At 41.6% G+C, this 13,375-nt stretch overlaps 1 protein-coding gene across 1 annotated transcript in view; it reads right to left on the bottom strand.

Moving 5' to 3' along the window:
* RIN3 (Ras and Rab interactor 3) overlaps window positions 1–13,375 on the bottom strand; it is a 100,258-nt gene that overhangs the window by 47,570 nt on the left and 39,313 nt on the right. Inside the window, exon 4 of the mRNA XM_072986590.2 lies at window positions 3,525–3,597. Coding sequence (XP_072842691.2) covers window positions 3,525–3,597 — 73 coding nt within the window. The remainder of the gene's footprint in view (window positions 1–3,524; window positions 3,598–13,375) is intronic.

The raw sequence follows: 13,375 nt of genomic DNA, 5'->3' as shown, positions 1-13,375 counted from the left end.
CATTTATTGACAGCTATTGTAACAAAATTGTATTGATTGTGGATTTAATCCGGAGTGATTCAAATGAAACATTCACTACGTCCTCTTCTGTCCTCTTTTTTGTCTTTCTATGTCTTCCTTTTGGTACCCATGTATCTGGCAACCCTACACGCACCTGTCACATGACTCATCTTGCCTATGCTGATTTGTTAACTTGAGGCAATTTATAGTGAAATTTATGATGATGGAGTAGTAATATTGGCATAATTTTTCAGGTGGGTTTTACCCAATCACTAGAGCATGCAAGACTATGCAAGACTACATAATGGTGGTCAGTGTTGTGCCAGTGGCTAGAGCAGTGGTGTGGGGAACATTTTTGGGCTTGTGTGCCCAAACTGGGAGGAAAAAACCCAAAAACAGCGGGTGGTGTCCTGCCAACGCTGCTATTGTGGTGGCAGCGGACCAAGACCCAGAAGTGCAGAACCAGAACCGGAAGTGGTAGTGGAAGGGGGAACCATGGCAGCGGACCTGGAGGACCCACAATCGCAGCAAAGAGGTGCCTCAAGCCCCCTCCGCTGCGCATCAATTGGTCAGGATCTGCCTGCCGAAGCACCAGCACCAGCTGCACCCGCCTCCTGAGATTTGGCTATGTGGGGGGTGGAGGAGAAGCGATCTGGTGACCGGTGGCTCACGTGCTGGGAGAAAGGGCTCCGCATGCCAGCTCTGGCACGCATGCCATAGGTTCGCCATCGCTGGGCTAGAGCACTGGAGAGGGCCTTCTCTGTTGCTGTTCCCATATTTTGGAACTCCTTCCCACAGGGAGCCAGGCTGGCCCCATCTTTGCTGACCTTCTGCAAGCAGGCAAAGACCTTTCTCTTCAGGCAAGCCTTCCCTCAGTAAGATTTTTTAGATGGATTGATATGCATTACTACTTTTATTGGGTTTTTAGTACTACTTGTGTTTTCCATTTCTCAGAGTGGCACTGGATTTTTTTATACTGTATACTTATTGCTCTTAGCTTCAATATTGCCTTTTAATGATGTAAGATGCTCTTTACTCTTTGTTCTTAGTTTTAAATATTGTCTTTTTACCGTGTTTCCCCCAAAATAAGAAAGGGTCTTATATTAATTTTTGCTCCAAAAACGCATGAGGGCTTATTTTCAGGGGATGTTTTATTTTACAGTCATGTCATCTTCTTCTGGTTGCTGCATGATGGTGGAGGGTGGGGTTTCACTTAACTGGGGCTTATTTTGGGGGTAGGGCTTATATTATGAGCATCCTGAAAAATCATACTAGGTCTTATTTTCAGGGAAACAGGGTAATCATGTTATCCACTGTTGTATACTCATTGTTTTCAACTTTAAATGTTGTCTTTCACTGTTGTAAGCCACCTTGCATCCCTTTCAAGGAGAAAGGCAGGATAAAAATATTTTAGATAGATAGATAGATAGATAGATAGATAGATAGATAGATAGATAGATAGATAGAGAGAGAGAGAGAGAGAGAGAGAGAGAGAGAGAGAGAGAGAGAGAGGGAGAGAGAGAGAGAGAGAGAAGGGGGGGCTTTGAGCAGGAAGTTCAGTTTCAAACTTCTGCCAAGACACTGATGCCTCTGAGAGAACTTGGATCAATAACATTCTCTCTGTTGCCTGCCTCATAATGTCATTGTGAGGAAATGATAGAAAGGCCATATTGTATGCCATGGCTTGAGCACATTGGAGGAAATGTGGAAGAACGTGAAGATAGCAAGATTTCTGCCCATGTGAAAAGTGCTTCTCCTCCAATGTTCTGCTGATGGAAAGGGCAGAATAGGGATCATGTGAGAAGTGATATAAATATGCTTATATTTTCGTGAAAGGAGAAGAACAAATAAGATTTGACTGTTGCCATGGGCCATACATGGTCAAAATATTTTAAGATCCATCAGTAGAGTCTGTCGCTATTCCCATGCCAAGGTCAGTTATATTTATTTTAAAAACAGCTTGCAACAGGTCAGTTTGGGTTCCTTTGTAGCTGCCTAGAGTTCAGCTATAGCTTTTAAGCACTATAGGAAGTCTCCCCCACACACACACGCACATGATTAGCATGAGTACTGAACAAACTGCTTGCTTGGCGAATCCCAGAAAGGCTACTTGCAATTACCTCACTATAGCCACTTCCCTCCTCCTCCTCAACCAGTGCTTTCCTTGCATTAACCAAACATGTGCACACCGGGTTTTCTTTAGGAAGTGCATTCACTTCGAGGCAATTTTACTTAACCACAAGTTTCCTCAAGGCGAGTCCAAATATTTAATTTTAGCAAATGCTTAATTATTTGCATGACTATTTTTTTAAAAAAGGAACAACCACCAGAAATCAAATTGCAACCCCACTACTTTTTAGTAAGTGTATATGGAAACTAAATATGCTACTATAAGTGCAAATCTATGCCCCCCCTGAAACAAAAACAGTTAAAAAGGCAAATTTAGAGTATGAGGGATAGAAATGAAATACATAGCTTATGCCAAGGATGGAGAAGCTTTGGCCCTCCAAGTATTTTGGACTACAACTCGCATAATTCCTTACCATGGTGAGCTAGTGAGAAATGATATTCAGCAATATCTGATGAGCCAACGATTATGCTCTTGAACAGAGGTCTCTAAACAATGGCCCGCGGGCCACATCCAGCCCACCTTGCCATTTTATCCGTCTCGTTCCCTTCAGCCCGTTCACGTGGGTGGGCAGGGATGCATGTGTGTGTGCGGGTGGGCGTCCATGTGGAGGGGTGTCCATCCATGCATGCTTTTTTCCAGAGGTCCATGCATGCATGAGTGCGGGTGGCCACGCGTATGTGTGTGCATGATCCTTCAGCCCTTAAAAATGTGGAAAATATATGATGTGGCCCTCACACTGAAAAGTTAGGAGAACCCTAATTTAGAACAGTGGTTCCTAACCTTGTACCCAGATGTTCTTGGACTAAAATTCCCAGGAGCCTTCACCACTAGGTATGCTGGCCAGTGTTGCTTGTTAGCACAAGCTGATTATGCCATCATGTAGATTTGATTGCTCATTAATAGTTTCCTATTCCGCAATCCACAGGTTATAATTTTCTGATATGTGCTTTTGAGATTGTATACTATAAGTCTTGAAACTGAAACATTTATTTAAAATTTATTTATTTAAAATAATTTTATCCTGCCTTTCTCCTTAAAAGAGACCCAAGTGGTTCTTAACCTTGGGTTACTCAGGTGTTTTTGAACTGCAACTCCCAGAAACCCCAGCCAGCACAGCTGGTGGTGAAGGCTTCTGGGAGTTGTAGTCCAAAAACACCTGAGTAACCCAAGGTTAAGAACCACTGGCTTACATCATTAAAAAAGAATTTGCAAACTAAAACAGTAAGTATAAAATATTTCAAAATAATTAAATAAGTATTATATTAAAAACAATAAATAAAACATGTCCAAACACTGCAGAAGCCTAGGCTGACAGGTTTCCCTGTAACAGAACACGGATGGCAAAACTCCATCCCTCCCAAGGGAAGTTGGGTTGGCTAAGATTTCTACTTACCTACTGACACAGTAGAATGCAACCAGTCTGAAGATATCTTCAAACACAAGCAGAGACCCTTCCAAGTACAGCACTGAGGAGAAATAAGAAAAATATTCAAGGAGAGTTCCCATTAAATCATACAAAATGATGGACCGATTCATGTCGAGATAGTCAATGTTTGGGGTCAATTTCCTGACACAGAATCAGTTATTTTGTCCCAATTATTTTTTTGCCCAGGACCTATAAAGATGCCTGTGAACCTCACCGGAGGCAGTGGACCCTCAGAGGTCCAAGCCAGACCTTTCTCTGTAGAAAGAAGAGAGACTGTAAATGGCCAGATTTGACACATCTGTCTCATGATGAATATATAAACTTTATCATATGCCTTATGAGTAAACAATTTGCAACAGTCATCTGACCCAATTTTTAGACTCTTTGCCTTAATTATAAATTTCATTTTGTATTTGCCTGATGAAAAGTCCTGGAAACTCAAAATCTCCTTTGTAACATTTTAATGATCCAGTAAAGGTTTTACTGAGACGTGGCGCTGCGGGCTAAACCGCAGAAGCCTGTGCTGCAGGGTCAGAAGACCAAGCAGTCGTAAGATCGAATCCACACGATGGAGTGAGCTCCTGTCGCTTGTCCCAGCTCCCGCCAACCTAGCGGTTCGAAAGCATGCAAATGCAAGTAGATAAATAGGGACCACTTCGGTGGAAAGGTAACAGTGTTCCGTGTCTAAGTCGCACTGGCCATGTGACCACGGAAGATTGTCTTCGGAGAAATGCTGGCTCTATGGCTTGGAAATGGGGATGAGCACCGCCCCCTAGAGTCGAACACGACTGGACAAAAATTGTCAAGGGGAACCTTTACCTTTTAAAGGTTTTATTCCACCCAGAACTGTATTTCTTTTTGTATGTGTGAGTGTATCTGTGTCTACGAAAATGGTCTACCTAACTTGTTTCCAAGGCGTCTTTGTTTAAACAACTGACTTTCAAAAATCTTGTTTGCTGCTATTTGCAATACACTCTTCCCAAAAACCTTTCGGTCATATTTATCACACAGTAAAATGTTTCCCACCTTTCTCTTTTCAATCCCTTATCGAGTCACTTAAAACATCTATTCCACTATAAGAGCCAATATATGAAGTGCAAAGCTTCACTCCCACTGAATTTGCACAGGTGGGGGTGAATACTACATATACTGGTAAGTAGTGGTCCAAGAAGAGAGGACTTACCCCATCTCTTTTGGGTCAACCCTTCCAAATGTGGACCTCACACAATCTACAGTGCAACAGCTAATTTTAACATAATAGATGAAATAGTACATCCCGTACATTACTTGAATTATCACAGTTGAGTTAAAACAAGCCCACCTAGTTCTATTTCACGTGGTTGTGAAACAGAATAGATTCAAGATATGGAATGTATGTTAAAGGTAAAACATTCAAAACAACAAACAACGAAACATGTTCCCTCCCTCCTTCCCTCTGCGTTTTTTGGAGCAACTGAGGAAAAACAACACAATTTTTAAACCTACTTCAATATTCACAATTGATGACATTTGTGCACAAGGTGAAAGTGTAAAATGGGAATCATTTTATGTCTCCACTAACACCGAGGACAAGCTAATTAATCTCCACCCACTTTGTTCCCTTCTCTCTGTCGTAACATGTACCCAACATACATATACCCCACAAGGAGATCTGGGGGAGGGGGAACAACAGTGACAATAACCTCCAATTGTTTCAGTTTTTAAATACTGTAAGTCAATTGCAATCTGAAACGGGGGTATCATTCCAATGGCCTGAAATGATACCCCAAAGTCTTCTGGGGTTGGGACTGGTACGTTTTAGGTATATAATGAAAAGAAAAAGAAAAGAAAGGGATGTTGTGAGGATTTTGTGAGCCCACAGAAATTGTCTTAGGAGATGCGTGACACCCATGGGCGACAGACTGCCCATTTTTGAGGAAAATCCACCAAGTAGCACCCCTCAGTACAGAGTATATTGTGCAAGCCCACCTCAAACCTCCTGAATCTCCCATATTTTTCAGACAAAGCAAAGGGGTCTCTGATTCAATCCAGAACCACAACACAATGGCATTTTCCCTTCCCAATAATCTTTCATCTGCATCATTTTTTAAATTTGAACACCTTCTGCAATGGGAGTTATTTTCACCCGACATTGCATGAGACTATTTTGTTTCATACAGAAAGAGTCATTCTTTTTGTAAAGAAATTTTAAAAACATTCTTTTTAAAATACACGTTGCATATATGCAGCCCAAGCTTTAAAAATCTCCATAATGCCTCTAGTCCATCTGTGTTATACTCACCACCATATCATTAGCCTCATAGCACAGTGGTTAAACTGCAGTATGTAGATGAAACTCTGCTCATGACCTGATTCTCAGGTAGCCGCTTGAGGTTCACTCATGCTTCCATCCTTCCGAAATAGAGAAAATGAGTACCCAGTTTTCGGGGGGTGGGGTGGTAGCCTGTCTAATTAAATTGTAAACTGCCCAGAGAATGCTTTAAGCTTTATAAGCATCACACTTTGCTATTTTAAACTCCGTAGTTCTCACTCTGGTGCCCTCCAAATGTGTTGAAGTATTTCATTTATTCATTCATTTAATTTCCATCTGATTTTAAAGCCCAGTTTTAAAATTACAGCTCCTATCATCCCCAGCCACTTCTCGTCTGGCAGCAAGAGTTGTAGTTTAGCATATCTGGAAGGCACCAGGTTTGGAAAAGCAGTTTTGGACGCCTCTAGCAAAACAATCATGATCATTGGAAGGGATGCAGAACAAGCTCCCTGAAGAATGTGAAAACTGTGTACACATTTGGGTACCCCTAAGCAATGTCAGCTCTGTGTCAGCTCACCCTTCCAGTCCAGAAGTTCCACTGGATTGCTTATGACACAAGCAATAACAACAAACAATAACAATAATCATTATTATTTGCTATCTAAAAGACCACATCTCTCTATATGGACCTGCTTGGGTTTTAAGATAATTGAGGAGATCTTTCTCTCTGTTCCACCACCCTCACAAGTACATTTGGTGAGGTACGGGAAAGGGTCTTCTCTGTTGCTGCTCCCAAATTCTGGAACTCCCTCCCATAGGAGGCTAAGCTGGCCCTATCTTTGCTCTCCTTCCACAAACAGGCAAATACCTTTCTCTTCAGGCAGCCTTTTACTTAATGATTGGCTGCCTAAGATAGGGTTCTTTAAATGGTTCTGTTGTATTTCTGTTCTTTTAAATGTGGTTTAGAACTGTTTTTATCTACCAGTTTTAATTATTTGTTTAATTATTTTAAATACTGTAACAATCTATTATTTTAGTTTTTAATCCAGTTTTTTAAAAGACTAAACCACATTTGTTCCTTCCCCCCCCCCAGTAGAAAATTAGGGTATAGATCAAATCAAATCATTTTTACTTTCAGGTATTTTCTGATGATGTGAATCTTATAGAATACCCACCTATTCACACAATGCCAAAAAGAGAAGAAAAAGAAAAAAGTGGGGGAAGGATGTTTTGTTCAAAAGAAAACAGAACAGAAAAAAGGAAACTGTGTCTATTTGATACAGACAATGTTTTTTAAAGGAAGTTCATCCTTTTAGGAAGAGATTAGACTTTAAGGAAATTCTTTGTGTTTACTGGATGTCTCAATAACTGCTTCAAACTATGCTTCAAAAACCTAGGCACAATTGCCATGAACAATTATGTTTACAGAGGAATATGGGAAGACCGTACACCACCTTGAAACAGAAGTTACATTCTTTTCAGGATGAGAAAAAATTTGCTGGCCCAAAATATTAATGTGTTTTCATCACTCCTTCCCCCAATTCCTTTTCCCCAAAGTCTGTGTTCTGTAGGCACTGGATAATCAGTCAGTTTTACTTTCTCCTGTACTCAGATTTTTAAATCATCAGGTGCTCTGTCTTTTTAAAAAGAAAAAGTGCAAATTTTAGTAAATTCTTTCAACCAAAAGGGAACAAAATTCTCCATCTGCATCACTCAAATTTAAATGGGTAGAGCTGTTCTCAGAACAGAGAATTTGCATCTGCTTTCTAGCTCTAGGTTAAAGACTAAGGGGGCAGCCAGACAGTGTTCTAGGATCTTGGAAAGGGCCACTGTGCTGTGAGCAATCTGCCTTAAAGTGACCCTTTTGTGCATACAAGCATCACTCCAACCCGGCTCAAAAATATATATATTAAAAAAGCCCTACTCATTTCCAGAATCAAGCATGCAGCTTTATTTATTTATATTTATTTATTTATTGGACTTATATACCGCCCCATAGCGCTACAAGCACTCTCCGGGCGGTTTACAATTTTTAATTATGCAGGCTACACATTGCCCCCCCCCAGCGAGCTGGGTATTCATTTTACCGACCTCGGAAGGATGGAAGGCTGAGTCAACCTTGAGCCGGCTACCTGGGATTTGAACCCCACGTCATGAGCGCAGTTTTAGCTGCAGTACAGCGTTTTAACCACTGCGCCACGAGCTTTGGCATCTGTGATGGGGTTGAATCATAATTCCTTGACAAATGACATATAAAAATATATTATTCAAATGCTGAGCAAGTAGTGGAGAGATCAAGCAATGTCTTCACTTGAGCTGCTACTTTACTTATAGCTAGTCCTGAAGGTGTCTCTCCTTGATAGGTGTCACACTTTAGAACCACCAGGATGTGGTTGCTCTGACTCAGTAGTAAGCCACTTCCTACATTTCAGGTGTACACACTTGGGTGCAATGTGCAAGGAAAATTGGGCACCAGCCTTTGTTTTGTGAGCTCTGCGTGGGGCTGCTGGGGCTGCCTGGGCCTATTTCCATATTGCCACCCTGGAGCTGCCAGGCAATAGGAGAAGTCTGTGACACAGACATTTACTGAGTCATACCTTTGGTCTAGACTGAGCCTGGTATTCTCCACATTGACTGGCAGCAGCTCTCCAGGGTTTGGGGCTAAACTATGTCCTAGCTCTTCTGATGTCAGAAGTAGAATCTGGGTCCTTCTATATACAAAAGCATGTGCTGTACAACTGAACTAAAGACCCCACATTGGGGTGAGCAATATGCACCCCACAAGTTCCATAAGAGCCCTTAATGCATTCTTCTACCCATAGATTTCTCTCCTTCAGAATCAAAACTTTTGGTTAAAACCTAGTGAATCCCTTAAATTGTTGCACAGTTTTGAATTTCTGGTACAATTTTCTTTTTGCTACACAGTAGACTTAGAGAGGTCCATAGCAGAGAATAGCTTCAGGTTCCACAAAGTGCACTCCTTTCTATTAACTGGTATTTAAAGTCTCAATAATTCACTCTGAGACATTTGTAGGAGAAAAGAATACAAAAATGCTTCTTTACTAACAGATGCTTGATATTGCAAACTTGCATATACTGCTTTCTTCACTGCACATATACTAACAACCAACTGAATAGATCAACAACCAACAAATAACTGCCAGTAACCAATAAAAGAGAGGGATAGAACACTCAGCAGAAAGGTGGGTCTGTATCTGAATGTCGAAAGCTGGAAATACTTATTGGTTAGTGCTGTATAAATAGACAAATACCCTAGCCCAGAAAAAGTTCCTCCTACTCACTCACAACAGACAGCACGAAAGGTTGTAAATAAAACTTCCTATCCCATAGCAGTCACTTCTGGTTTCAAGAAGAGCCATACAGCCCATACAAGGGGTGCAAAATTGATCTGTGAACTTCCCCAAGCCTTTGCCCACAGCCCATGCTGAGCCAAGACACCCTGCTGCCTAAAGTGGACTCACCCTATCCTACAGCGTGCAATGGCCAACCAAGAGTTTTCAATATCGTTGCCCAGGAAATCTGGCATCAAATGCTGCTCTTCCACTGATGGTGGCTCCTAAGGCAGGTTGTATCAAACGGCAGGCCAACATGCTCACAACAACTCTGTGACAGAGACTAAACTTAAACATTCTGGGCATGGCAGTTGTGGCCGATCACACTGTATCCTTCACGATGAAGCAGGGATTTACAAAGCACATATTCCCAGCAACACAGTTCAACGTGACATCCATCCCATAACACAACTTTGTACTTTGGGTTTCAGTCTGTGGTGCTATATAACATCACTCAGAATGCCACATTTTAAATATACGTAGTCCAGTCCTAAAGGTATAACCCTGGTTATATAATTTCAGAGTCCTCTCCTTGTTTACATGAAGTTAGTACACTCTTGAGTTCTTTGGAAAATTTAACACTGATGTTTGTTAGAGAACTCCAAGGTCAACTGAAAGAATCACAGTTTAGTTCAACTAAATCCTTTGCCCTTCATGTTCAATCCATATACAGTATAGAGTATTCTGAAACAATTATCTTTGCTGAAGAAAAGCTACTCATCTGAAAAAATGATTTAAAACTGCAGGAAATCCATTAGATTGCTCTGGCATACATGCATTAGCAGTTTGATCATCTGCTCAAAGAAATATATATATATATAAAGAAATAATTTTTCTTCCTTTCTGTTGGTCCCTCGCTCCTGGATACAACAAAGTGGGTGACTTACCCTAAATGAGGAAAGGAACCAGAGGCCCGGCCCTTAGTTTGCTCCGGTGTGCTGCGGTCAAAGTTACTAAATATGGAGAACTGACAATGCTATCTCTGGCACATGAGTTGAGCTAAAAATAAAACGCGTCACCATGACTGGAATGCAACATCTCCAAGGCTCCAGAGAGTATTCTGCAGAAAGGTGGCGGCATCTTCTACCCCCACACTGAATGAGATCAAATTTGGACATCGGCTTTTTATCTCCCTGAGATTTCTGTACATGGTTTAACTCTTTGCAGTCAATGGCAGACAGGAACATGTCTGCAATTCTGGTGAATTTCTCAGTCTACACTCCTCCTTTGGTGCACAGATATAAGCACCACGGTTTTGTTTATACAAATTTCAAACAAAAACAAACATTGTGCTGCTGTTCGTCTCCAGGAAGTGGCCTGAGAAAGGTGGGTCTCGGAAGTATCTGCAGTCCTGCTGTTGGCAGTGCTGTCACCCCTGGTCTGATGGTGGCAGCCCGGTTGACCCCCTCTCTTGTCATGGCGGCACCATGTGGCAGCCAGGGAAGGCTGTTGGAGTATATTGGGGGGCTGATGTGGGTTGGGGGAAATGTGTGTGATAATAAACTGTTTATGCTTTGTAGTTATGTGGGGGGCAAAAGAGTTATATAAAGAGTAATGTATTCTCAAAGGCTTTCACGGCTGGGATCTGATGGTTGTTGTGGGTTTTTTGGGCTCTTTGGCCGTGTTCCGAAGGTTGTTCTTCCTAACATTTCACCAGTCTCTGTGGCTTGCCTCTTCAGAGGACAGCACTCTGTGCTCTGGTGCAGTTTGTTTGGCAGCTGAGTATTTATGGCTGTGAGATCAGCTTTTGTCGTTTTTAGGAGGGTGTGATTATGGTGATCAGTGTGTTTTTGTTGTGGGACAAACTGCACCAGAACACAGAGTGCTGTTCTCTGAAGATGCCGGCCACAGAGACAGGCAAAACGTTAGGAAGAACAACCTTCAGAACATGCCCAAAGAGCCTAAAAAAACCCACAACAACCACAGTTATATACAGACTTTGAATTATATGGGTGTCCAGCAGCCCTAAATCCAGGGAGAAGTGAATTTCTGTAACTACAGAACTATAAAGATGGGAATAATCTCAATATTAGTTCAGCCCACTGTCTTGAGATAGGCATCCTAACATCAGTCTGTGTTCTGTCTCCATCTTAGTGGATGGCCTTATAGACCCCTTCCAACTTCATGATTATATCAGGACATGTTACAGATACTTGTACATCTCCTGTCTTCCTTCATACAACACATGATTAATGTATTGAACATGCAGTTGCATGATATGGTGATGATGGCCCACTGTCTGAGGTTACTTTAAAATCTAAAAGAGATCCTAGATAAACTTTAAAAAGAAACCAGACTAATTTGTAGAGGGCTTGCCCAAACAGGCAAAAATTCCACAGAAGACAAGCACTGATGGTCATGGTTTCTTCTGAAGGGAAAGGCTTCTGGCTAGGAGCCTCTCTGATACAGAAATGAACTCCTCCTATGAAGCAGTAAATAATAAAGCTCAGTGCAAAATAACACAGCTTCTCTAGGGAGAAAGAAAGCATGGAAGGCAGGGCAAGGCATGGATGTCTACAAGCTGTTGTCTACACGTAGTCAGGGAAGGAGGCTCACATGGAACAGTATTTGCTGAAAACAAGATGCTAAGTGACACTATGAACCCTTGGTCTTTGTTCTACTCTGCCATCACTCTACTCCTTTCCTGGTTATGTTACTGTCCTGTACTTCTGCACTCACCAGCAGTCATTGATCTGACTGCTGCAATTAGGGGTTTCAGAAAGAACAACTCCCAGATTCTGTTCTCTGTTATGTAAACACCAAACTTGATCCGAATATGAACACACCCTTAGTTATTTTTCTAAGGAGTTCACACCATGGCATTCCCAGTAACCTGGTTTGTACATACTTCCTTGTCCAGTTTTGATTCTGTGGATCAGGTAATATTGGTCCGCTTCTTCTTCACCTGATATTCACCTTCTATCAACTATGCTGAGTAGGCTTACCATAGTCAAGGGGCACATGTTTCTAGAAACAATATTTTCTTCACATGTAAGCTGACAACTGAATTGCCATCCATGCTTTAGAGATTGTTGCTATGTGCCATCAAGTTGCTTCTGACTGACAGTGACCTATGAATTAGTGAACTCCAAAACGTCGTATCATTAACAGTCCCACAGCAATCTTGCAATTTCAAGTTTGTGACTTCTCTATCAAGTCAATCGATTCATGTTTTCTAATGGGTGTACTTAACTTGTAGCCTCCCTTTCTTCATCCAACTTTGGTCATCATATACAGTCACCTGACATTTTTGGTTAGATACCTTCAGCACCATTTCAGCACACTGCTGCATACAGTACGTGTGTGTTTAGTTCTTCGGCTAGAAAGAGGTAACTAAAAATCATAAGTTGTTTTTAAATAGCATCCCCGAAGCACAAAAAAATCAAGAAGGTTGACGCTACTGTTACTTATGAGTAAGCATAATTAGGAATCAAGCTGTAAGTCCCATCAGATACACCGGAGACTTCTTGATCTCATTTAGTCAATTTCATAATAGGAAGTAATTAGAAATCCAGCCTAATCAGTTTCACTATCTGACTACAAAACTGAGCAGCCTGATTTCCCCAGCTTGTTAGTTACTCTCCTCTATAATAGAATAATTATGCAATTTAAAACTATAATTAAAAAAAAAGATCTGCAGAAGAGATTATAGCTAGAACCTATACAAGTTTACTCAGAAGTAAACAGCACAGGATAGAAAGATTACAGAATTTTTATTGTTGTTCAGTTGTTAAGTCATGTTTGACTCTTCGTGACCCCATGGACCAGAGCACGCCAGGCCCTCCTGTCTTCTACTGCCTCCCGGAGTTGGGTCAGATTCATGTTGGTAGCTTTGACGAAACTGTCCAGTCATCTCGTCTTCTGTCGTCCCCTTCTCTTGACTTCACTCTTTCCCCAAATCAGGGTCTTTTCCAGGGAGTCTTCTCGTGAGATGACCAAAGTATTGAAGCATCAGCTTCAGGATCCGTCCATCCAGTGAGCACTCAGGGTTGATTTCCTTCAGAATGGATAGGTTTGTTCTCCTTGCAGTCCAGGGGACTCTCAAGAATCTCCTCCAGCACCACAATTCAAAAGCATCAATTCTTCGGTGGTCAGCCTCACTTCCAGACATCACTACTGGAAAAGCCATAGCTTTGACTATGTGGACCTTTGTCAGCAATGTGATGTCTCTGCTTTTTAAGATGCTGTCAAGGTTTGTCATCGCTTTCCTCCCA

This window comes from Pogona vitticeps, chromosome 1 (genome assembly GCF_051106095.1).
Source record: "Pogona vitticeps strain Pit_001003342236 chromosome 1, PviZW2.1, whole genome shotgun sequence".
Lineage (NCBI taxonomy): Eukaryota > Metazoa > Chordata > Lepidosauria > Squamata > Agamidae > Pogona > Pogona vitticeps.
This window is presented reverse-complemented; position numbering and strand designations above follow the sequence as displayed.